This window comes from Eschrichtius robustus, chromosome 12 (genome assembly GCF_028021215.1).
Source record: "Eschrichtius robustus isolate mEscRob2 chromosome 12, mEscRob2.pri, whole genome shotgun sequence".
Lineage (NCBI taxonomy): Eukaryota > Metazoa > Chordata > Mammalia > Artiodactyla > Eschrichtiidae > Eschrichtius > Eschrichtius robustus.
Window position 1 is genome coordinate 39,707,069 of NC_090835.1, and position 26,891 is coordinate 39,733,959.

The window sequence follows — 26,891 nt, forward strand, 5'->3', positions numbered from 1 at the left end:
AACTATCAAAGAAGACACCTATATTTTTTGGCCTATGCATTTGAATGGACAGCAGTGCTCTTTATTAAGATAAAGAACATGAGAAAGCCTTCAGCTTTGGGAAGATGGGAAGATCATGAGCTTGATAGTGGATATATGAGTTTGAGGTCTCCTGAGTTAAGCAGGAGATGACAAGTGGGCCATCTAATATTCTCATCTAGAGCTCGCTGAAGAGATCTAGGCCAGAGGTATGAGGGTGGGTCGTTACTTGAAGCTATAGGTATGAATGAAATCTTCCAGAGTGAGAGAACAGAGTGAGAAGCAGAGGGCCTCTGACTGACAGACACTTTGAGGACCCTAGTTTTAAAGGACAGGCATAGGAGAGTGAACCTACAAGGGAAAGGGGAAACCTGCAAGGGTAAGGGGAAGGCGCATGTTGTAAATGAATGAAAGCATGAAAATTAGACAATATGCAGAACACTTCTATTGTACAAATCTGAAACTCTATACCCATTAAACAACAACTTCCCTCTCCACCCCCCACCCCCACCTTCTGGTAACCACCATTCTACTTTCAGTTTCTTTACATTAAATTTTTTTTTTACTGTCAAAAAAGAAGTTTGAGAAATATTGGTCCTAGGATATCAGCAACACATTCCCTACTCCAACTCAAACATCTGTGTGCCTACTGTGTGTCAGGCCACTGTACTGATTCCAAGGCCACTGTAGAGATTCCAAGATGAGGTAGACATGACCACTACTTTTGAGAAGCTCCCCTTCTACCTGGGAACAAAGACCAACAAAGCAAGTGCTGTTTGCCAGGCACAGAAAGACAAGAATATTTTTGTAGACTGGTTTAAAGAAGAAGCAAGGGCACAGAAACCTCAGATTATAAAATCTGTAGCTTGGTGAGGCAGGAAGTGGCAGGCATTAAGATTAGCAAAGTGAAATAAAAGTCAGATTGTGAAAAGTCCTGGAAAGAAATATTTTGGACCTTATGCAGAGACAATGGCAAGCTGTCAGAGATTTTATTTATCAGGGGAGTGATGTAGTTAGTAGTCTATACTTGGAAGATTTCCAGAGCTGCATGGAAGCTACATGGGGCGCTTGCTGGGGGTGTTCTTTTAAAGAGGCTAGAGGAGGCATAGAGAGTAGACACAGATTTCAGGAGCAGGCTCAGCAAGTCTTCGTGCCCAATTGAATGTGTGTGTGTGTGGTAGGGGGTGGGAAGGGTAATGCGGTGAAGCGGAGGGAGAAGGTAGAGACGGACTTTGGTGGTGATGGTGACAGGGAGACCTTGTACAGATTTGGCCTCAACGATTCAAGTGCAAATCCCCAGAGGCAACTAGAAATAGAAGTCTGGAGCTCAGGAACAAGGTAGGACTATTTAAATAGATTTGAGTGTGTGTGTGTGTGTGTGTGTGTGTGTGTGTGTGTAGGAACAGAATGACATTGCTACAAAAGTTGTGCAGAAAAGATGGCCCAAGAAGGAAGCCTGAGGCTTCCAGAAAGGAACCAGAAAGGTGTGAGGAGACATGGAAAATGTTTGGCCAAGACAGTGGAAAGGAGAATTTCAAAAGTAGGGCTATTCCACAATGTTAGGTGTCAGGGAGATCCAATAGAATGGGGAAGGGACAGAGGGTGACAGTGAGCTGCCAGCCGCCCAGGGAGTGAGGAGCATGGCCCAGCTGCATCTGGTGCCTGAGTTCTACTCAAGAGAAAGCTTTATTTATTATCCAGTGGATGCCTCCACAGTGCTTTACCAAACAAACTGCCTATACCATTAAGAAAATTGATTTCTGAATTTGCTGATCTCAAAAGCTTAGAAATGTCTGTTTATTTTGTATCTTTTATAAAGTTAAAGTCTCACTATGCAAAGAGTTACCATCTTTTTCATGTTACTTAGTTTCTACAGGTGGTCAGCATTGATACTTTTTAGACTTCTCTCCTTGCCTGAAGAAAATAAGAATGACCCAACTTTTCCTGCTTTTTTTTGGAGTCGGCTTCCTTTAGTTTAGATCATTAAATGTGTTATAGTTTCACCCCACAAGAAGCAAGATATCAACCATAAAAGTGGCAAAAGTGGTAGAAACAGTTATAACATAGTTAATACTTTAAAAAAGCTCATTCCATGTAAATTTTTTTCTATTAAATGAAAAAGAAATGAAGCTGGTCATTGGTGATAAGGTTTTTCAAGAAAAAAGGTTAAATAGAGCATGTCTATAAAAAGATAGACCACATCTCGTCTGACTCCATTTTTGGTCAGCGTCACTAGCCTCAGAACTTTCTTTATTCTCCATCTCAGTGGTATCCAAGCCAAAAGTTGGTTGTCCTTTACCCTCACTTTAGTTTTTCACTTATTCACCAAGAAGGTTTGGGAATCAACCCAATTAAATTTTAGTGTTTAGGGAGCATGTTTGTTGATCTTATATAGAAATTCTACATAATAGAACATTTGATTAGCCAGAACAAATTGAACAAGATAGATGAGAGTACTAAGGTGCCTTTCTGCTTTCACATAATCTTCAACTGCCCAATTTAATATAATAAAGAACCTTTTTTTTTTTTAAAGTACTCTTTTCATATCAGAACATTTTAAACCCCACATTTGTTTATTTATTTATTTTTGGCTGTGTTGGGTCTTCGTTTCTGTGCGAGGACTCTCTCTAGTTGTGTCAAGCGGGGGCCACTCTTCATCGCAGTGCACGGGCCTCTCACTATCGCGGCCTCTCTTGTTGCGGAGCACAGGCTCCAGACGCACAGGCTCAGTAGTTGTGGCTCACGGGCCTAGTTGCTCCGCGGCATGTGGGATCTTCCCACACCAGGGCTCGAACCCGCGTCCCCTGCATTAGCAGGCAGACTCTCAACCACTGCGCCACCAGGGAAGCCCCAATAAAGAATCTTTTATCTAATTAAACCTTCTTTAGATTTTTTTTTTTTCCAAAAGCTGTTTCCCTAAGCACTTGTCTTCATTAGAGGTATTTGGGGATGGTGGGAGAGAGGGAGATAGATTCAGAGAAGTAGATCACCATTATACTAAAAATGGCATGTAGAATCAAATTTGACTGTGTTGGGCTTCAGGTTTATAAATTGGGTCTTAAAAATTACCTGTATCTCAGATTTTGCTCTGTAGCTCTAAATAACTTGTACACTAACTCTAGCCATCAAGGAATGGAAAGAAATGGTAGCGAAGCACAAGCTAATGAACCAGTTGAACAGCTAGTGATTTTTATTATGATGAGTTACGTTTTCTTGTTAGATGGTGGGTTTTGTCACATCTGTTATAACAGATCCTTTGAAGAACAAAGATCCAAGGCCAGCAAGAGAACAATGATCGTGAAGTCCAGACTGGCTTACTGATCATGGACTTGAGAATTGTTTTTCAACATCAGGTCACAGAGGGGCAGACTTGATTTTTTAAGATGATAGTGAATAAAATCCTGTTAGCTCTTCAAAAATAAGGATTTTTAGCAGTAATAAATAAAACAGTTTACATCAGTCATTAGAAATGCAAATCAAAACCATGATGAGATATTACTTTATACCCACTTATTATTATAATAAAAAAGACATAATAACAAGTGTTGACTTGGATGTGGAAGAACTGGAACCCACATACACTGCTGGTAGGAATGGAAAACAGTCTGGTAGTTACTCAAAAAGCTAAGTAAGGAGTTACTGTATGACCTACCAATTTCACTCCTAGGTGTATACCCAAGAGAAATGAAAACATATATCTACGTAAAATGTGTACACACGAATGTTCATAGTAGCGTTATTCTTAATAGCCAAAAAGTGGAAAAAACCCAAATGTCCACCAGGTGATGAATGGATAAACGAATGTGGTATAGCCATACAATGGAATAATATTTGACAACAAAAAGAAATGAAGTACTGATAGGTGCTACAAAAGGCCAGTTGTATTCTACTTATATGAAATGTCCAGAATAGGCAAATCTATAGAGACAGTAAGTTATTGGTTGCCTAGGGCTGAGGGGGGGGAATGGGGAGTGAGTGCTGATGGGTATGGGGTTTCTTTTTGGGGTGATGAAAAAAATCTAAAATTGATTGTAGTAATGGAGACACAGTTCTTTGCATATACTAAAAACCATTGAATTGTACACTTTAAATGGTAAACTATGTGGTATGTGAATTATATCTCTATAAATCTGTTATGTTAAGAAAAATAAAGCTATTTTATTTTTTTCTCCTCCTGTCTCTAACTATTGCAGCCCCAGGCCCCCCTGAGAGGTTAAGCTATGGCCAAGTACAGTTATGGTTACTTCTGTTTTTCTTTATATTGACTCAGTCTTTGTACTTAAAATTAATTTAAGTGAAAAAAAAGTTGTAAAAAAAACTGTTAATGCTGACCTTAGAAAAGTACTCAGTTTTGGACCTGGTTTATCAGTAAATTTTGATTAGTTTGTAAGTACTAATATTTGATAAACTGAGTTAGCCTCAGAAATTTTTCAGTTAAGATTCCAGATGCAAATTCCTAATGGGGGCTTTTAACTTCATTTTAAAAGACATTTTAGGCATTTCAAGAAAGAAGGTGCTTTCTCAAAGTTGCACGAATGTGAGTGTTACCCAGTTACCCTGCTAGCATCCCCAGGGTGATTTTAGATGTTGTCCTTCCATAGCTACCTGTATGGCTAAGAGCATGGGCTGTAAAGCTAAGACTGTCTGCCACCCTGTCTGGTTTCACCTTTGTTAGCAGAGTGAGTTATTTAACCTTTCTTGCCGTAAATTCTTTATCTAAGTAGTACCTCATAAGGTTTGTATGAGAATTAAGTGACTTATAACCATAAAGTGTTTAGGGCAGATCCTGGCACATAAATGTTATATGTTGTTATTCCATCTCCACATTTTCTAGCATTCTTTGTCATCTGGATCGGCAGAATTTCCTTTTGGCTTCTGAATTTACTAAGATTAGGTTTGTCATATATATATAGCCGAAGAAAATGAAAACACTAATTTGAAAAGATATATGCACCCCAACGTTCACAGCAGCATTCTTTACAATAGCCAAGATATGGAAGCAACCTAAGTGTCCATCAACAGAAGACTAGATAAAGAAGATGTAGTGTATATACATACACACACACACACACACACGGTGGAATATTGGCCATAAAAAAGAATAAAATTTTGCTATTTGCAACAACATGGATGGACCTGGAAGGTATTATGCTTAATGAAATAAGTCAGACAGAGAAAGGCAAATACTGTATGTTTTCACTTATATGTGGAATCTAAAAAATAAAACAAATAAATAAAAATAACAAACAGAAACAGACTCACAGATATAGAGAGCTAGTGATTACCAGTGGGGAGAGGGGCAAGATAGGGGAAGGGAATTAAGAGGTACAAAATACTAGGTATAAAGTAAATAAGACATGAGGATGTAATGTATAGCACAGGGAATATAGCCAATGTTTTATAATAACTTTAAATGGAGTATAATCTATATAAATATTGAATCATCATGTTATATGCCTGAAACTAATATAATATTATAAATCAACTATACTTCAATTTTAAAAAGATTAAGTTTGTCTGTGAGTGGCAGAAAATCCAAAATAATAGCACTTAAAGGAAGCCTAAAGTTCAGGGCCAGTAGGACAGGGAGCTTCATGAAGTTGTCAGGGGTCCAGGTCATCCTATCCTGCTACTTTGCAAGCCTATTTCTACTCTTTTCTAGAGTTGAAAGACAAAAGGTAATTAAAACACATAGAATTAGTAGTGTAACTGTGTTATTTGAAAATATAAAGTAAATCTCAGGATAAACAGCCCAAAGAGTTGCTGCATTTGCCTCTGGGGAGCAGGAATTGTGAGTAGGGAGAGATGGATTACAAGACTGCTGCGTTTTGTTGATGTTGTTTTCTTAGTTATAGCCTTATAGTACTGATTGGCTTTTAAATTTGTGATATGTAAAAGTTTGATTAAAGACAAAATTCTAGAAAATTAGAGTTATTTCATATAGTGCTTGTGCAAATTTTTTTTCACATAACAATATATTTTGAAGGTCTCCCTGGCAGTTCATATAGGTCTGTTGCACCCTAAATTTTAACGGCTGCATAGAGGTTTGTACTCTGACTATACCAGTTGTTTCCTTAACTTCTTTTTCTAGACAACTTTTATTCTCATTTTTTTTTCTATTACATACAATACTATAGTGATTATGTGATATATATATATATATATATATATATATATATATATATATATAAAACATATTCCTAGAAGTGGAATTATTACTAGGTCAAAGACAGTTCACAGTTAAAATTTTGACAGAAACTGCCAGATTTTCTTCCAAAATTTTAAGATCACTCTGATAACTGTGTGGAGAATAGATTGATGTGGAACAAGATGGGCCTTGGGAAGACAAGTTTGGAGGCTGTTGCTATCATCCCAGCGAGAAATGATGCACTTCAGGCTAGGGTAACAGTGGATATGGAGAAAGGTAGACTGATTCAAGAAATAAAGTGGATGGGAGAACAGATGGAATTATTAATGAAGTAGATGTGAGTAATGAAAGAAAGGAGGGAGTCAGGATGATTCAGATAGACCAGTGACATCAATTAGAGTCTTCATGTCAGATGAAACCTACTTGCCATGGCCAGATTAGATGAATTTGTAGATACTTTGCAACTCTGACATTGTATGATTTTGGTATCCATGACAGCACCCTTATTTATAGATTGAATGATACACATATTGAATACTTTGTGTTTTATAATTGTAGGTATATAATTTTATTTGATTTTTTTTTTATTGTGCAAACATTGAGTTTATCCTTAAACTGCATAGATTTTAATCTTCTGTAAATCTCTGGCCAATGTGCTTCCTTCCTCCACCAGCTGCAGTCAGAGTGATCTTTATAAAATCCAGTCTGCGATGACTCCCTTCGCTCCAGTTTCTTCATATTGTAACAGAAGTGCTGTGTCCATAGCTGATCCACTCACAGGGAACATTTCCAAGTGGTTCTGTTCCATTCCACCTTGTTTGGGGGTGTCCAAGCCCCCATCCTCTCTCCAGTGGTCTTATAGGTCTTCTGGACTGTGGGAAAGTAGAGGGCCCCCAGGTTGGGAATCAGTGGAGCAAGAAGATAGGTAGGTATTCTATACTGGAGGACTTTCCTGACACTCCCTATTATTGGGGTAGGTAATCCTTTCTTTTCTCTTCTTCCAGTTAATACTTCATCTCTCATTAAGTCTTGTTCATTATTCTCCAGATTTTCCCTTCTGGTTTTGCAGTCACATCCAAGGAACTCTTTATCAGGTACTTAACTTTTTGTTCCTGCTCTTCTCCCGCAGCTGGAGGAAAAAGAAAATACGTAGAAATAACTAGTTTATTACTTCTGAATATTGCCCTGCCACAGCATGACTTCCAAAATAGGCCTTGCTCACCTCTTCACCTTCATCTCTGTGCTGTTTTGCCACATTGCTCATGCCATATCATACTTCTTTCATTTCCTGAAATCATAGGTTCACTCAACTCCATCCCAACCGTGCTTAGACCTTACTTTGTAGACCCAGACCTTCCTTCACTTTCTCTACATACTCTTCTTATGTGCTCACAGAGCACTCTATACTTGCCTTTGTAGTAGTATATATCACATGTTATGATTATGATATGATTATTTTGGGTCACTGGTTAGCTAGCTCCTGAGATCTTTGTGCACAGGAGCCATATCTGAATCACTTTTATTTCCCCACTGGTAGCACAGTGCCTGTCCTAGAAGGGCTCAGTAATTATTTGTTGAATGAATAAATATGTATTTGGCACCAGCCAATATTGAATGATTTTTATTTAGTTCAAGGATAGAGGAAATAATCAATATAGAATAACAATGTAGAGGAAAGTTGTGATTTTAGAAGAGGCTACTTTATTTTTCTAACAAGTAAGTATGTTTTATTCAGAAACATAAGCATGATCTATGGAAACTAATAATAGGAAACCAGTTAGGTCTTCCCTGGTGGCGCAGTGGTTAAGAATCCACCTGCTAATGCAGGGGACATGGGTTCAAGCCCTGGTCTGGGAAGATCCCACATGCCGCGAAGCAACTAAGCCTGTGCGCCACAACTACTGAGCCTGCACTCTAGAGCCCACGAGCCACAACTACTGAGCCCGTGTGCCACAGCTACTGAAGTCCGCGCGCCTAGAGCCTGTGCTCCGCAACAAGAGAAGCCACTGCAATGAGAAGTTCACGCTCTGCAACGAAGAGTAGCCCCCGCTCGCAGCAACCAGAGAAAGCCCGCAAGCAGCAACGAAGACCCAATGCAGCCAAAAATAAATGAATTAATTAATTTAAAAAAATAGGAAACCAGTTAATATAATTCATCATAATAGGTAAAGTAAAAAATCATGTTATCATTTCTATAGATAACTAAAAATACTATTTAGTAAAATTCAAAAATTCCTGGCTAAATTTGGAAGATATCCTTTAACTACTGGTATACAATTGATAACAGATTTACTACAATAAGAGGCTACTTTAATAATAGTTGGAAGCCAGGTTGCAAAAGCCTCAAAAAAAAGAATGGTCCACTCACAAAACAGCTCATTTGGGAAGCTTGGTGTTGGAAGGAAGTAGGTATGTGAATTATATAACTAGAAGCCTTAGCAGGGTCAGATAGGAGTTTTCTGTAGGTAGATAGTGGGAAGATGGATATCAACTGTTGGACAGACTAGAGAAAAGGCTCAATGGGATGGGCCTCATTATCAGCACATGGTCACATGTACCAGCAGAAACTACCACACCAAGGCAAACACACCATTGGAGCTTTTGCTTTAAACTTTGATGACCGTGTACCTAGTTTAACCAGCACAAGATTCTACAGAATGAAAAAGTGAAGAAAGAATAGCAGCAAATCAGAACTACAATGGGATATCACCTCACACCAGTCAGAATGGCCATGATCAAAAAATCTACAAACAATAAATGCTGGAGAGGGTGTGGAGAAAAGGGAACTCTCCTACACTTGGTGGGAGATGTAAATTGATACAGCCACTATGGAAAACAGTATGGAGGTTCCTTAAAGAACTAAAAATAGAGCTACCATATGGCCCAACAATCCCACTACTGGGCATATAACCAGAGAAAACCATAATTCAAAAAAACACATGCACCCCAGTGTTCATAGCAGCACTATTTACAATAGCCAGGACATGGAAGCAACCTACACGTCCATCGACAGAGGAATGGATAAAGATGTGGTTCATATATACAATGGAATATTACTCAGCCATAGAAAGGAATGAAATTGGGTCATTTGTAGGACGTGGATGGACCTAGAGACTGTCATACAGAGTGAAGTAAGTCAGAAAGAGAAAAGCAAATATCATATAATAACATATTTGTGAAATCTAGAAAAATGGTATAGATGATCTTATTTGCAAGGCAGAAACAGAGACACAGACGTAGAGAACAAATGTATGGATACCAAGGGGGAAAGGGTTGGGGTGGGAGGAATTGGGAGACTAGGATTGACACATATACATTATTGATACTATGTATAAAATAGACAACTGATGGGAACATACTGTATAGCACAGGGAACTCTACCTAATGCACTGTGGTAACCTAAATGGGAGGGAAGTCCAAAAGGGAGGGGATATCTGTATGTGTATGGCTGATTCATTTTGTTGTGCAGTGGAGGCTAACACAACATTGTAAAGCAACCATACTCCCAAAAAATTAATAATAAATAAATAAATAAATTTTAAAAATAAAAAAAAATTTAAAAAGAAAGAATAGTAGCATTCTTTCCCTCTTCTGACCCATAGAGAAAGCAGAATGAATTTGTGTGTGAAATCATGGTGGATTTTTTTTGTCTTCTCTGTTTTCCTTCCCTTCCCTTCTCTGTCTTTTTTCTTAATTGTGAACCAACGAGTCCCATAGTTTATTGATTGGGTCTCAGAACCCTAAATGGGTTACTCGGCACTTTTCTTGGACTTTTCTTGCATCATTGAGTGTTCCTCCTTTGACACCCTGCTTCTCCCTCATCTATGTTTCCAGGCACCCTGGGACATTTACACTCTCCAAAAACTTTCTTGCCCTTGGGGCTTTCTTCAAGCTATTTCATCTGCCCAGAGATGCACTTTCACCCCCGCCTACGGAGGCCCAGCACAATTGCCACCCATTGGTGGCAGCCCTTCCTGGCAATCCGTTTGTTGTGATTAACGACTCTAAATGGGCCTGCCCTAACAGCTGCCTTGTAGTCCACTTTTGAGATTTACTGTGCTGTGCTATGTTTTACTATGCTGAGGTCCTCCAAACACAAGGCCCTCATTAATGCCCTGCTTCTGTTATTTGCCTCTGTACATAGCTGGTGTTGCTAACATCCTACCAGCCCAGCTTTAAGTTGAGTGTGCCTATTTACCACAGCAGTTGTAGAATCTTGAGTCCTGAGCTTTGCCCTGCCCTAGCTGTGCTTGGATTATGTTCTCCAGGTTTGGTTTGGTTTGGTTTTAATATTTATTTATTTGGTTGCGCCAGGTCTTAGTTGTGGCAGGTGGGCTCCTTAGTTGTGGCTTGCCGGATCCTTAGTTGCAGCCTGAGGACTCCTTAGTTGCGGCACGTGGGCTCCTTAGTTGTGGCTTGCCGGATCCTTAGTTGTGGCATATGAACTCTTAGTTGCGGCATGCATGTGGGATCTAGTTCCCTGACCAGGGATCGAACCCGGGTCCCCTGCATTGGGAGGGCGGAGTCTTAACCACTGCGCCACTAGGGAAGTCCCTGTTCTCCAGGTTTTTATGCCGTATCCTACCATGTTCATAGTGAAGATTCTCTTATCTTGTCCATCATGTTTCAGTTTAAAATAGAGACTTTGGGAAATGTTTTCAAATTCTCCAGCATGTTCTTAATATTCACCACATAAAATATTCTACCTGCTCAAAGAACCATGTTTTAATTTCAGGGTATGTCAGCATTTATGAGTTCATTTAATCAGGAATAATGACTTTTAGTTTCCACTGAGATTGCATTTGTTAATATTTTTGAGGCACATGTTTTCAGATCAGGTAACCTAAATTTTAAGTCTTCCTATTCCCTATGTATTTGTTTATAATAGAAAAGGAGAGCATTTTAGGCACTGTTTTCTGCTGGAAGATTTTCTCATACTTATACTGGTTGAATACTTTGACCCACATAAACTCTGATGTGCTCTGTTTTGGGCTATTTAAGCAGTGGTGAAATTACAATAGATGGTCTCTGTCTGCTGTAGTCATTAATTACATTCTCTGTGCCTTGGCATTGTATCTTACTCCAACTGCAGCTGTTTCCTCTGGCCCTATAAAAGCTTATAAGATGTGTAATAATTTAAAATGAAATAACACATAGATTTATCAGGCAGCATGTTTGTGTTTTTAATTACATTTTACACTGCAAGTCACCTTTTTTTTTAAAGTACTTTTGAACTCTTTCACAGAGGGAGTGCTTTAGGAATTTAAAAAATCATTTTGTCTTTTTTGTATGATATATGAAAGTATTGATTTTAAGTTTGCATTTTAAAATTTTGATTCCTTCTTTTATGTCTTTGTTTTAAACACACTGTTCTTTCTTTATGATAGTTCTATAATCTTGATATCTAACCCTTTGTTTGAAGTATCCCCTGATAGCACCCATACTAAATTGTTTCACTGTGTACTTTATAATTTTAGGTTGTATACTAATGTTTGATGGGGTTTTAATTATGGAAATTTCATGAGGCCTGGGTTGAGGGCTTATGCTGGTGTACATTTCATCCGTCTAACTGAGTGACAAGCACATGTGTTTCAAATGATCAAAGGAAACTCTCCCACATCTCTCAAGCTAGAATGCAAGCTCCATGAAATCAGGGATCTTTGTTTTGTTTACTAATGTCTCCCAAATTGTCTACTGTAGTGCATGGCATGTACTAGGTACTCTACCTATATTTGTTGAACTGAATCACTTCCTTTCCTGGTGGATGGATTAATTTTGACTAATCCACTTTTTATTGAGGAAGTAGTGACAGACTATTGTAGGTACTTTCAGGAATGCTGGGGTTTTCTTTTGACTATTTGCCTATTTGTTCCAGTAACATGACTTTGACCCTGTGCTGCACAAAAAGATAATCCTAATCCTATTAAGATGAATGAGCATTTGCCTCCCTCCTGGGTCTATGTTTGTTTCAGAGACCTTGCATTAGAGTTTGGCTCTCTGAGCCGTCTTCAATTTGTTTTTCACTAATCCTCAAATTTCTGTTTTTTTGGAGCGTTATAAGGCATATTTTATATATTTTTAAAATAAAATTAATCAGATTAATGTTTGAAGGTAAAAAAAACCCCACCTTGTTTATTTTTTTTAATAAATTTATTTATTTTTGGCTGCATTGGGTCTTCGTTGCTGCTTGCGGGCTTTCTCTAGTTGCAGCGAGCGGGGGCTGCCCTTCATTGCGGTGTGCAGGCTTCTCATTGTGGTGGCTTCTCTTGTTGCAGAGCACGGGCTCTAGGCGCGTGGGCTTCAGTAGTTGTGGCTCACAGGCTGCATGGGCTTAGTTGCTCCGCGGCATGTGGGATCTTCCCTGACCATGGCTCGAACCCGTGTCCCCTGCATTGGCAGGCAGATTCTTAACCGCTGCGCCATCAGGGAAGTCCCTCCACCTTGTTTAAATGATATAGTTCAGTGGTAAGAATTTAGAAAACCATCAAACATAAGGAATGATAGGTGAAAAGTAGGAAAAATTAGCAAAAAAACTTTTTTTGTTTGTTTTAACCTAAAAACGTGATCAATTTTTCTGATTAATACAGTGACCGTGGGTGGAGAAAACCCACCTGTATTGAGGGAGAGTATAACTTCATGGTTAATTTTCTATTTTAGTGTAATACTCATTAAATTATTTTATTTTATTTTTTTAAAAATATTTATTTTTTAATTTATTTGGTTGCACCAGGTCTTAGTTGCAGCAGGCGGGCTCCTTAGTTGCAGCTCACCAGCTCCTTAGTTGTGGCATGTGGGCTCCTTAGTTGTGGCATGCGGGCATGCAAACTCCTAGTTGCGGCATGCATGTGGGATCTGGTTCCCTGACCAGGGATCAAACCTGGGCCCCCTGCATTGGGAACGAGGAGTCTTATCCACTGCACCACCAAGGAAGTCCCTCATTAAGTTATGTTATAGAGTTATTTATTTATGGCTGTGTTGGGTCTTCGTTTCCGTGCGAGGGCCCTCCCCAGCCGCGGCAAGCGGGGGCCACCCGCCATCGCGTTGCGCGGGTCTCCCACCACCGCGGCCCCTCCTGCCGCGGAGCACGGCTCCAGGCTCCAGACGCGCAGGCCCAGCAATCGTGGCCCACGGGCCCAGTCGCTCCGCGGCATGCGGGATCCTCCCAGACCAGGGCTCGAACCCCCGTCACCTGCATCGGCAGGCAGACACTCAACCACTGCGCCACCAGGGAAGCCCCAAGTTATTTTAAAATGAAGTGTAAATGCAGGTCTAGCAGGTCTTGGGATTATCTTTAAAAGAAGAAAATTTAACTATTTTATATCATAAAATTACCAGTAAATTTAGTAGACTTCTTATTCATTTGCTGTGATACAAATTAGGTGGAACTTGTATGTGAACAGAAATAAAATTGCCACCCACGTTGAAGTTATAAAGAGCTTGTTTTCAAAGACATATATTATTCTTTATATTGTCTTTATGTGATCATGTTGAACCACTGTCTCTGGTTGATTATGGAAGAATATGAATTGATCCACCACTTGGTATTCAGGTTCCTAGTTCTGTTGTCAAAGATCTTTGCAAAAAAGGAGGATAAAGATGGGGTCATGTGATATAATGATGACTAAACATTGCTTCTTTGTTTTGCAGTTCCAGTTCCTAACAGATTTGATCGGCGAGTATCAGGTATGTGTTCTTTTTCATAGCATACTACTGAAATGCTATTTTAAGATGGGATTATTGTAAATAAAAATAAAGTGATCTTTTTAATAAAAAGGTAAGTTGATAGCATTATAGAACATTATAAAAATTACCTGTGGTTCCTTCATTCTGTTTCATTTTAAGTTCTGAGTATATATGTACTTATTTTTATATTACTATAATCAGTTTGTCTCATTTGTGTCATTAATATTTTTCCACGTTCATAATTATGGCTTCTAAAAACAACTTTTCATATTACTACTTCTGGCATTCTATATTATGCTTGCCATTAGCTTCTTGCTTACATTGTTGAGCCACTTAAATTACTTCCTCAGTAATAGTGCTGGAAGTAGCGTTCTCTGGTCAGAGACTGAGTGTTGCCTTGGCTTTTTCTGTGTATTGCTTACTAGAGATAGTCTACAAAATAGGCTACAGGGAGAAAGACACCCTGCAAAGACCTCTTTTCCACCACCATCTCACTAACATAGGCAGTGCCTACTCCTTTCATTTATTTTTTTAATATATTTTTATATTGTTGACTTACAAACATACTCCTTTAATTTAGATGTAAGATATACCTCAAATTGTTTTATTTGGGATTCCTTTGATTATTAACCAAAAATGAACATTTTCCAAATATGGGAAATCTATTTTATTTTCTTGTATGGGACTAGTTTGATGATATTTTTCCCTTTTATCTTTTGTGGTCTAGATTATTTTTTGTAAGTGTGAATAAATTTCTATCATGATTTTTATTTTTTAATTTATTGATTGATTTATTTATTTAGTTTTGGCTATGTTGGGTCTTCGTTGCTGTGTGTGGGCTTTCTCTAGTTGCGGAGAGCGGGGGCTACTCTTTATTGCGGTGCGCAGGCTTCTCATTGCGGTGGCTTCTCTTGTTGCGGAGCACGGGCTCTAGGTGTGCAGGCATCAGTAGTTGTGGCACGAGGGCTCAGTAGTTGTGGCTCACGGGCTCTAGAGCTCAGGCTCAGTAGTTGTGGCATGTGGGCTTAGTTGCTCCACGGTGTGTGGGATCTTCCTGGCCCAGGGCTCAAACCCATGTCCCCTGCATTGGCAGGCAGATTCTTAACGACTGCGCCACCAGGGAAGCCCCTATCATGATCTTTAACCTTTTGAAATTTTTAATACAAAATTTTCCAGGTTGGTGTGCTACTTATTTTAATTTTGCTGTTTTTTATTGACTCAAAAATTTTGATCTGTGACTGGTACCTTGAACACTACCTGGCACAGAGCAAGTACTCAGTAAATATTTATTGACTATATGTACATCTCTTTTTTTTTTCATGATTATTCCTAAGCTGAGAAGGTCCGCATTTTTTCATAGAGCTGATAAATATGTTTTCTGAAAGTTTTTCTTATAATAAGATGCTTGACTTTTGGATACATGTAGAGTTTATTTGATTGTACAGTTGGGATGTTTATGTGTTTCAAAATTGCTATGCAAGCTGTATGTGTCACATCATTCTTTCATATCCCCTTGTTCTGGGAAGGTTTCTTGACTTTAAATTGTCATATGACCTAACATCTGGTAAGGCTCAGAATCTCTTTCCTATCCCTCAGTCATTTTCTTTGAGAAAATCTGCTCATTTATGTTTTCAGAAAGTTTTTGGTAAGGTTGTACACCAAAGTTTGTTGAAAGGAGTTTGAAGAATGTGCTGTTACTTATAGAAAGTCATTTACAGAGACAGGACTTCCCTGGTGGTCCAGTGGTTAGGACTCTGCACTTCCATTGCAGGGGGCACGGGTTCGATCCTTAGTTGGGGGGGTCCCAACATCCCGTGAGGTGCAGCCAAAAAGGAAAAAAAAAAAGCCTTACAGAGAGGAAATAGAATAGAAATTGAGGCTAGTATGAGACCCATGAGCTACTATCTCCCGTTTCTGTTCATCCCTGCACCCCTTTTTACCCAAAGATTAGTAATAGCTCTTGACATCTGTAGGGCAGGCCTGGGGAATGGAGAGTGCAGTGACATCTCCTCCAGAGGTCACAGACGGTCACAGATGAATTGCTGCGTAGCCTCTCCGTCAATGTGGTTCAGTCCTTGAACTCTGTGGAGGACTCAGATGAGTACTTGGTATTATCCCTACCCTTAGCTTTTACAATCTTACTGAAGAGTTAAAACTTTTTAATATCATTCAAATGTTAAGTGAAAAAAAAGGATTCTTAATAGAGTCCAAAATGATTATGCAGGAGAGCAAATAGCTTGTTAGCAATAGCTAACATTTTTTGAGTGCAGGCTGTGTGCTAGGTGCACATTTTTAAGGTCTTTCTAAATGCCTGCCTTGTATTGTTGAATATAATCCTCACACTAACACTATGAGATACATGCTATGATTATCCCATTGTATGGATAGGGAAACTTGGGGAAAAGCAGAGGTTAAGTAACTTGCAACAGTTGAGGTGATAAAGTGCCCACAGGTAGCATGGTTCCTAAGTACTACCCTTCACATCTCTATGTGCGCTTTCTTATACCCTCTGGAACTCTTGGTCAGTCTTCAGCTAAATCCGTAAACTCAGAGAACAGAGCCTGTTCTCTGAGTGCAGTCTTCATCTTCCTGATCTAGCTGAAACTTGGCCTGCCCTGCAGGCTTTTCAAATGGCTCATTTCTCGTTCACCTTCCTTGTAACACTGACAGGAGGTGGGTGAATATCTCTACTGTTCCTCATTGTTGCTTCCAGGCCATTCTCTCTCCCTCCTCCCTAAAACCCTCTACTTCAAACCTCACATTATACTCTACCAGCCACTGCCCCTCCTTGTTTTTGTCCTCTAATAACCCCCAGGTTGTTCCTTCTTATTTCCACATAGATAATCCTTCCAGTCTGGTTCTTCCATTCCTTGACCTCCTCTTTTCCAAGGTTCTTGTCTTCCACCCTACTTCAGCCACTCATTTCCATGGTTGTATTGTGGTAGGACCAGCATTACAACTCTTCATATTCTCAAGCAGTGATCCCAGTCTCCCACCACTGCCTGCTGTCTTCTAACAGCTCCTTTGCTGTCCCACTCCAGCTCTCACAACTCATTGATCCTGTCTCCTCACTTTCTCGCTTCCTCTTTACTAACCTTAAATTTCTTGATCAATGCTTATAACCACTCCCTGACACCTTCCCTCAATTCACTTTTCCCTTTTTATTTTCTTGGCTAAACCACACTGTGGTTAAACCCAATTCTCCACTTATTGTGTCTGCACTACAGCTGTACTTGGTTGAGGGAAAATACGCATTCCTGTTGACTGATCTTAGTTCAGTTCATGATCATTAACTTCTAGTAGGCTCTTGATGACAGCAATCATACTGTGTTTCTATACTTCTTTCACGCCCCTGTTCTCCTAGGTAAGTCTTTCATTTCTTCTCTCTCTCCAAACCTCCAACACCTCCTCCCCCATCCTCATTCCTGTCAGATAATCTTCCTCTCAATTTAACTAAGGAAACAGAAGTAACAGAAGAGAATTTCCATAGGCTCCCACCCCATCTATCCTTCTTAATCTGCCTGTGAGTCCAGTTGTCCACCTGTACACTAGATCTCAACCCTTCATCCTTCCAGCAGTTACCTGTTCTTTATCCTGCATAATCTTTATTCTTCAACTGGATTATTTTTCTCAGCAAAGAAACATATCATTGGCTCTCCATTCTTAAAAATAAAACTTTAAAAAATCACTCTTCCCTCTCTAGCTACCACCCTTTCTCTCTCCATATCTTTATAGCAAAACCCCTTGAAAGAATTGTCCATATTTCTAGTTTCTCTTCTATTCTCTCTTAAGCCCATTCTAGTCAGACTTTTGCTCCCATATCTCACCAAAGCTACTTTGTGTATTGCTCACTCGCATTCTTCAGAAGGAAGGAACAAAGGAAGGGTTGAGGAATCAGGAAGAGAAATTACTGGAGGCAGAAAAAAAATCAAGAGACACTTCTTGGAGGGAGGCAGAAATTGCACTGGAAGTTGAAAAACATGGTTACTATTTGGCCAGTACCAAGAGGGATGCATTCTAGGTGGAAGAATGTCTTAAGAACTTGAAGGGGGATAAACTGGACCTGGCTGCTCTGGCTGTAGGAGAGGAGATAAAATAAAATTGGAAAGATAGTTGAGGAATGGGCTCCTGATGTGATCCAAGGATTTCAGCTAAAACTAGTTGTGTGAGGACATGTGCTGTGTCAAACACTGCAGAAGAGACTTCAACAACTCAGGGTGTCTGACTGAATAATAATCTGGAAAGTAAAGCAGCATAGGAGAGCTAACAGTTGTTGAGTGTCTCCTGTGAGCCCGGCCTTATGTTTAAATGTCACCTCCTATTATTAACCCTTTAACATGGTTCTAGTATTGTTATCCCCTCTTAGCATTGAAGAGACCAAGGACTGGGGACGTAGAGAAATAGTGAGTGAGCAATAGATGGACCTAAGCTCAGACTCCAGTGAGTGTAGCTTCAAAGATGAGCTTTTCCCCTCCTTGATGCTGCCTCTCCCTTGCAAATCACTGGAATTGAAAAGCTGTGCCTTCCAAATCCTTCTAGCAGAACAGTCCCTCTACATCAAGTGATAAATGCATCAAATGAAGAGAGTCCATAAATTCCTTAAAGGCAGTTTTCTTGACATAGTTCTAAATTAGTGATAACTGTCTTTCAGTTTGAAATGTTAGTTTGATTCTGTTAATTTAAAAACTTCATCCAGGGACTTCACTGGTGGTCCAGTGGTTAAGAATCCTCCTTCCAGTGCAGGGGATGTGGGTTCAATCCCTGGTTGGGGAACTAAGATCCCACATGCCACAGGGCAACTAAGCCCACGCACTGTAGAGCCCACGTGCCAAAACTACTGAGCCCCACGCGCTGTGCAGCCCGCGCGCTACAACTAGAGAGAAGCTCACGTGGCACAATGAAAGATCCCACATGCTGCAAGTAAGATCCAATGCAGCCAAATAAATAAATAAATATTAAAAAAAAAAAAACTTCATCCAAAAAAGAAAAACCCTTTTGTTTCATAAATTTCTGTTGTTTAAGCCACCCAGTCTGTAGTATTTTGTTATGGCAGCCCTAGCTGACTAATATACCCAGGCTGTATCAACTCTTCATGGGCACTGGCAGGACAGCACAGGGCCTCATGCCTGTGACCAGGATCTGGGCTCATTTCTTTGTAGAAATGAGGGGATTTTCTCTCACAAACACATTTTAGTGAGTCACATTTCTGGATGGAAGAAGCACCAGTTAAAATTTAGAAGGGGAAATTCTGCTGGATAATCTATTGTTACTTTGTACAGTTTCCTATTACTAACTAGTGACATCTGCTGGAGAACTGTGGCAAAATTAATTCCCTCAAATGAGGGGCTGTGCTGCTCTTTTAGTCTTCATCTTCAATAGGTCTTGACCATCTCATGACATTCAGTGTAGGTCTTTTTTTTTTTTTAACGCGTTTATTGATTGATTGATTTTTGGCTGCATTGGGTCTTTGCTGTGCGCGGGCTTTCTCTAGTTGCGGCGAGCAGGGGCTACTCTTCTTTGCCATGCGCGGGCTTGTTGTGGTGACTTCTCTTGGTTGCAGAACACAGGCTCTAGGCGCGTGGGCTTCAGTAGTTGTGGCACACAGGCTCAGTAGTTGTGGTGCATGGGCTTAGTTGCTCCGTGACATGTGAGATCTTCCCGGACCAGGGCTCGAACCCATGGCCGCTGCATTGGCAGGTGGATTCTTAACCACTGCGCCACCAGGGAAGCCCGACATTCATTGTAGGTCTTGAGGCTGCATAGGGGATGACACAGACTCTGGGACTCCCCGCACTGAGACAGGTTTCCTGATGTGTAGAACCATAAGGGGCAACAATCACATAGACACTTAAAAATGGATTTTTTTTATAGAAAATGAGAAAAGTAATTCGGGATCGGTACCAGAAAGAAGTAGAGAGGTTGAGGGTAAACAAAGGAAGAGGGAAAAGGGAACCGAGTCTGATGTTCAAAAGAAAAGGGAAAAAATGAAAACCAGTTTAAAAAAATAAAGATATAATGTTTTTTCACAAATAGAAACATTAATAATTTTAATGAAAATAACTACTTTTGTTTAAATCATAGTGCTGTACCTTAAGACTTAAAAACTACAACATTTGTTGCCTCAGTTACATTATCTAAAAATATAAAAATGAGCTAAGTTGCTAAAATACTTTCCTCCAAACTCAGAGGAAAAGCAAGCCTGGAAATAGGCTAGCTCAAGACTAAGTGTCATTATCAGTGAGATCCTGTCAGTCTCATCATTAAAGGCTTATTATTTTCAACTTCTTAAATGAATATTTTCATACATATGCAAAAGTAGAGAAAGTTAGTATAATAATACTCATATATCCATCTGTCTCCAAAATGACGTTTTTTAAAATGCGTATTTCTAAGACATTTTGAAATCCTGGACCAAGGAGTAGCAGTTAGAGTAGACTGAATAAAGGTCAAATATGAGAATATTTCTGAGGTAGAATCTGATGTATTCATTGGGTAAGAGGTGAAAGAAGGAAGCCATGGTGAGTTCCAAATTTCTGGTTTAGAAAGCTGGGCTGATAATGACAACATTAATCAAGAGTGCAAAGAACCAAGAGGTTTGCAGTTTAAAATAGTGTCTGGTTAGCTGCCCTCAACAGCAGCTTCCTCAGCCCCCTACCCAAATACTTATGAAGATGTGAAAAGTGGCAGCAGTAACATCTAGGAACTCAGGAAGGTGTCTGCCTTAATCTTTAGGACAGATCTGAGATAAACTTGTTTCCTTATGGAAACAGGAATGGCTTGGAGAAAGATAGAAAGAAAGTCATTGTCTACATCCCATTATCACTTCCCTGGCTCAGCTACAAAAGCCTGCACCACCAAGGGCTGGGCAGTACTCTCTGCAGAACATTACCTGATGCTGTTTTAGGGACTAGAATGGTGCCTATCCTCTTACTCCCTTCTCCCTGATTTTTCTCCATCTATTTAAGGATACTGGGTCCCTGTTAGACAGGCAGAGTGTTGATGGCATTACAGTACAGAAGGCGTGGTCCACACAAGTAGACTGGGCAGGGAAGGGAGTCCTGTGTACAGGTCATGCTGGGAGTCACCATTTCTCAGGTATTCCATTAGGTCAGAGAATCAATGAGGAAGGGGAAGCTGGGACACAAGCTAGACCAGGGCTGCAATGAGTAAATGTCTCTAAGAAATCAGGAGTTCAGTTGAGAGTGGTATATATCATCTTATCACCTCATTATAGATATGTAGAGATTTTTAGCCATCATACAAAAGAATTGAGCATAGGGTCAAGAAACTTTTATACTTCTTGCCTGCTAACAAATAAGAAATAAACCCTAACAAACAATACAAGGCTTATGAATGAATTTGGCAGATTAAGGATATAAGAGGAATGAAGATTAGAAAAGTCCACTACAAAATGCTCATAGAATGCAAAAAATCATTGCCTTTATGAATTCTGAGTAGAAAGCCAAGGAAAGAATAGGCTAAAATGAAAAGAGAAATGGGTATGATAAGGAAAGACTATAAGAAAACTAAACACAATAAACAGGAATTAAATACATAGGACAAAAAAACCAAAATTGTTAAGAGTAAAATCTGTGATGGAAGACAGCTTTGAAGAAAGGACAGTTGTTGAAAGAACTAAGATAAAGAATAGAACCAAAATAATGATAATTAATATTCCAGAAAACCAGGACAAATGAAACAGAAGCGATAATAGTAATAGTTCAAAGAGTTGGCATTTACTGCATCCTGTGTGCCAGGCACTTGTTTATTGGAATCCTTATAACGGTTCTCAGAGGGGAATCACTACTGATAGCTCCATTATGCAGAAGAGAAGGTGGAGATTTGAAGTAAATCAAGCCAGGTCACACAGTTATTGCAGATAATTGAGGATTTATTAGAAGAAAAATTTCCCTAGCTGTAATGGCCTGTAATAAACTTATTGTGAAGAAGGAGCAGGTTTGTTGCATTCTAGGCAACACCAGTGGTCACATCTAGATCATTCCTGGCAAAACAGTTTTGTTAGTGAGTACACTAACTTTTTTATTCACTAGATAATTCATTGTGTCTACCATTGTGACACCTAAGGGTAAGATTTTAAAATCATGACTTGTACTGACATCTCCAATTCTAAGCTTTCTTCTGTTCCATAATTTTATTCCCCTTTTCTCCAGTGAAAAACATCTGGCTGTATATTTGTTTACTCACAACTGTAGTACACAGAGGAGTTTTGGAATTACTGTACCACTGCAAATAGCAGTTCTTTTTTGTCGTTGGAATATATCCCACTGAGGGTGGATGGTTACAGTACTATGTTCAGAAGCTACTTAAAATAATTCTCCTTTCCTTCTCTGTGGTTATGTTATCAACCTGATATGTGGTTAGGTTCATTTGTTTCTCTTTGTATTCAGTTTTAGGGTCCTTCCATCCTTATCAATTTAATTTTTTAAATATATAAAACATTTTAACATGGCTTAAATGTCAAAACTATATAAACGAATTTTCTTAGAGAAGTTTCATTCCCTTCCCTATCCCTTCTTTTTTGTTTCTGCCTACCTTCTAGGAAACAATTTTATTACTTTCTGGTTTATCCTTCTTTTGTTTCCTTTTGAAAAAATAAATAGGTTAAATTTTTTTGTATATATATTCATATTTATATATTTATTCCCTCCCCCCTCCTTGTTTTTTGGCTGCATTGGGTCTTAGTTGTGGCGCACAGGATCTTCCCCTCAGCATGCTGCATCTTTCGTTGCAGCACGTGGGCTTCTCTCTAGTTGTGGTGCTTGGGCTCTGGAGTGCACGGGCTCAGTGGTTGCAGCATGCAGGCTTAGTTGCCCCGCGGCATGTGGGATCTTGGTTCCCCAACCGGGATCGGATCGAACCCGCGTCCCCTGCATTGGAAGGTGGATTCTTAACCACTGGACCACCAGGGAAGTCCCCCTCCCCCAATTCTTAGCTCTCCTTTATCATGGAAGTCCTTCTTTATGGAAGGGACAGCATACTATGTAATATATTCTTCACCTTGCTTTTTTTGCCTTTTTTTCCCCTAGAACTCACTATTTATTAGCCTATGGGGATCTTCCTCGTTCTTTCTTATAGCTGTATGATTCAAATGGGTACTTATATCATTTATGATATTCTGCTATTATAAACAATTGTTCAGTTAATATTTTTTAAATCTTTGCTTTACGACAAAGACATGTCCTGTGGCCCGCTGGTGCAAACACAGGTTACCTGCAAAGAAAATCAAGTTGGTTTTAGATTTATATAATATTGTACCTAGAACAGAACCTGACACATAGTATTTACTTTGTTTAAAATTCTTACTTTTAAGTCATTCATGTACATAATGATGTTGAGATATTTTATTTTAATTGACTCTTTTTGTAATTACTCCAATTCCATATCCATATGTTTATATTGCATATACTGTACTTTTTGGTTTTCCGTCCCTGCTTCATAGCTCAGCAGAGACAGCACTTCCTTGCTTGTCCTTGCTGCTACCATAGAATTTAGTAGATAATATTTTTTATCATCTCTCTCCTGTTTGGACTACCAATCCCTAGAGAGCTGGCTTTTCATCACTAACAGAATGCCTGGCATTACTAGGTACTTAATATATTTGTTAATTGAAGGAAGGGATTACAAAAATCATTATAGCTTTAGAAAACAGTGAATAAAAGAAAATTGTGTCCACTTCCTATTTTCTAGTAAAACACACATCTGTTTTATTTATTTTTCTCATTATTTTTTTCTCTCCAAATTCAGTCTGTGCTGAGACCTATAACCCTGATGAGGAAGAGGAGGATACTGATCCAAGGGTAAGAACTGCAGCAAAGGTATTAGGTAGAATAATTTTAGTCCCCACTCACTCCCCTCCTCCTCTACATACCAAATCTAATCATGCTGACATTTAAAATAAATACAAATTAAAATCTCAGCAAGATGCCATCTTTTATCTAACAGATTGACAGTTACTAAGAAGAATGAAAGCAAGATTGGTTGAGGATATGGTAAGAAGGGATGCCTAGCTGTAGCTGTCAGAGCTTTATACTTAGTCAAGCCAACTGACTCAGCAGTTACGTGAAGGAGAATTCATCCCTAACAAACAGTTGGGTCCTTTCTAAGGAGATTATTGCAGTATTGTAAAATTGAAAAATGGAAGCAACATAAATGAACCAAAATAGGGATGCCAGGGGCTAAATTATGGTACATTCAAGTCAAGAGAATCTGCAGCAATTGGAAATGATGGTACAGGACTGGGCTTAATGACATGGGATGATGTATATTTGAAGTACATTTTATAGAGCATTTTATAAAATAAAAAATAATTTAAAAATACCTATCCGTCTGTCTACCTATTTACTTATTTACTTGTTTGTGCAAAGATTTATACCTGGAAGGATATATCCCAGATATTAACAGTAGTTGTTGTAGGACTATGGTTGATTTTTGGGTGCTTTTTTTAAAAACTCAGGTTTTTAAATTTTTGTACAATTAACAAATTACTTTTATAAAAGCAAATATGAACCATCTTTTTTAAAAGATTGATGTTATAAAAGAAACTTTAATGATCTTTCAAGTGTGCCTTAAAATGAGTAGACTATGAAAGATTTCTGAAGTATTCTAATAATAAAATGCTACCATTGTGTGAATATAATAAACATGTAGGTTTTTAAATTTTTTATTTTAGATATTGTAAAATTTTGATGACTTTAAAAAGTTAAAGCTTTTTTTACTAACTTTTTAATATCACAAATTTAAATTACTTAACACTTTTGACATCTGTTATTTCTGGTCAATTTAAGCAATGTACTTTTTTTAGGGTGAAGACAATACTTAGGAAGGAGCTTGATGGGTCTCTCAATTATAACAGCTATACTAGGCAATAATTATTTTTTTTAGTTCAATAAACATTTATTAAATATCTGTAGTATTAGTAATAGGAGTAATAGTTTTTGAGCACCTACTAAATGCCAGGTTCTGTTTTAAACACTGCCTATATTAGCTCATTTAATCCTTATGACAATTCTAATTTTGTAGATATCACTGATATTACTAGTAATACTAAGCTGTTGAGGTTTGAACTCTAGCTTGTATAGCGGTTGTTTACTTGCCATCTCCACTTACATTTCAATAGACAACTCATACTGAGCTCCTGACTATTTCCATTTAGACATTCTTTTTCACCCACAGTCTTCCCCAGCTCACTTCTTGGCAGCTCCAAACTTCCTGTTGCTCAGGTCCAAAATTTTAAGGTCACCCTCAGCTCCTCTCATTTTTTCATACCCACATTCAATTTTTCAGCAAATCTGATAGGCTCAGTCTTCAAAACATATTTAAAATTCCAGTACTTCTCAACACCTTCATGGCTACCACCTTGGTCCTAGTCACCACCATTTAGCACTAGGATAATCACAGTAGCTTTCTGGCTTTCACTGTTGCCTCCCTCAAGGCTGTTCTTCACTCAGGAGCCAGCATGAGCCTTTAAAAACATTAGATCTCTTTCCTTCCTCTGTCAGAACCCTCAGATTGCCCCCATGTCACTAGAGAAAAGTTCCAGATCTGTGATCTACAATGCCCTCCACCTAACCCCCAAACCTCGTCTTTTCCTGATCTTTTCCCCTCGCTCTGCATCAGTCACACCTGTCTCCTGGTTTTTCTCAGACATGCTATTAACCAACCATAAGACCTTGTTTTCACTTGCTGTACCTTCTGCTTGAGGTGCTCTTCTTAGAGATATCCACATTGCTCACTCCCTCAGGTTGTCCTCGGTTCCTTGGGATCTTTACAAATGTCACCTTCTCAGGCCTCATCTGGACGCACACACGCACATGCACACTCATACATGCACCCTTCCCTACCTTATTTTCTCCTTAGCCTTGTCACTCTAACATACTTTATGTATTTATTGAATGTGAAAGCAGGTGTTTTTGTCTTGTGTTCACTGCTGTGTCCCCAGAGCTGAGACGGTGCCTGGCACCTAGTCGATGCTTAATATTTGTTGAATGAATGATACGTGACCTTCTGCTTTTCGGTTGAGGACTCTGAGGCTCCCAGTGGATAGCTGACTTGCTGCCAGCCACACAGCCAGTGGGCGGTCCAGGGTGGGTACTCTTCACCCCTATCATATTTCCTGTACACGATCAGGGTACTGCTTGGTATTTGTATAGAGTTAAAATTATAGTAAACATGCTCTTAATTTTTCCCATTTTTCGGAGAAAGAAATAGACCAATTTGTAAGTTAAGTAATATTTTAAAATAGAATAAAAAATTTACCCTGGTTTTATTTGGATTGGCAGGTGATTCATCCTAAAACTGATCAACAGAGGTGCAGACTTCAGGAAGCTTGCAAAGATATTCTTCTTTTCAAAAATCTTGATCAGGTAACATTGATTTTTAAAATATTTTTGGCTTTTAGCTTTTGTCCTATTCATCATTTAAACAGTTTTTTAGCATCTTAGCCACAGCCATATGAGGCATTAAAACCTTAGCTTCTTCTTACTTGCAAATGTTTGCATTGTGTTGAGCACTGTAATCCATAATGAGCTTTTCAGATGACTTTTAGTATTTCTCTGAACTGCTTTGGTACTTCCTCCAAGGCAATACCATTTGAGGACCATGCAGTTGGGTCATATTAAAAGGAAATGCTCAGGTTTGCATGACCCTGGCTTAGTTTGGAGGGTCTTTATTTATGCTGCAGAGTAATTTCTCCAAAGATGCCAGTGTGGCGTCCTCTCTGCCGGTAGCCGTTAACCCACTGGAAGTGTGTGACTGCTTCTCACTCCTTTGGTGTAAGGCACCTCTTATGATTATTTCTCAGTGAAGACCTCAGGCATGGGGCACACACAGAGTGGTGTGTGTCTTTAGGGCCCCAGCACAGGATCTGTGCCTGTGCCTGTCTTCCCCCTCTTGGTGGAGATGGAAAACAGGGCTACCTCCTGAGAACAGAGATGCTTCAAATTTCCTGTTCCTTCTGTACTTTGACGGCCACATGCTGAAGCCACATGAATGGCTGAGGTGCTGGGCCTGCTGGGGAATCCCA

The 26,891-nt window shown here is 39.2% G+C and overlaps 1 protein-coding gene across 1 annotated transcript in view; it reads left to right on the forward strand.

Moving 5' to 3' along the window:
• The window catches only part of PRKAR2A (protein kinase cAMP-dependent type II regulatory subunit alpha), an 83,087-nt gene that overhangs the window by 27,825 nt on the left and 28,371 nt on the right, over positions 1 to 26,891 (forward strand). Inside the window, exons 2-4 of the mRNA XM_068557448.1 lie at positions 13,814 to 13,849; positions 23,615 to 23,667; positions 26,149 to 26,232. Of these exons, the coding sequence (XP_068413549.1) occupies positions 13,814 to 13,849; positions 23,615 to 23,667; positions 26,149 to 26,232 (173 nt within the window). The remainder of the gene's footprint in view (positions 1 to 13,813; positions 13,850 to 23,614; positions 23,668 to 26,148; positions 26,233 to 26,891) is intronic.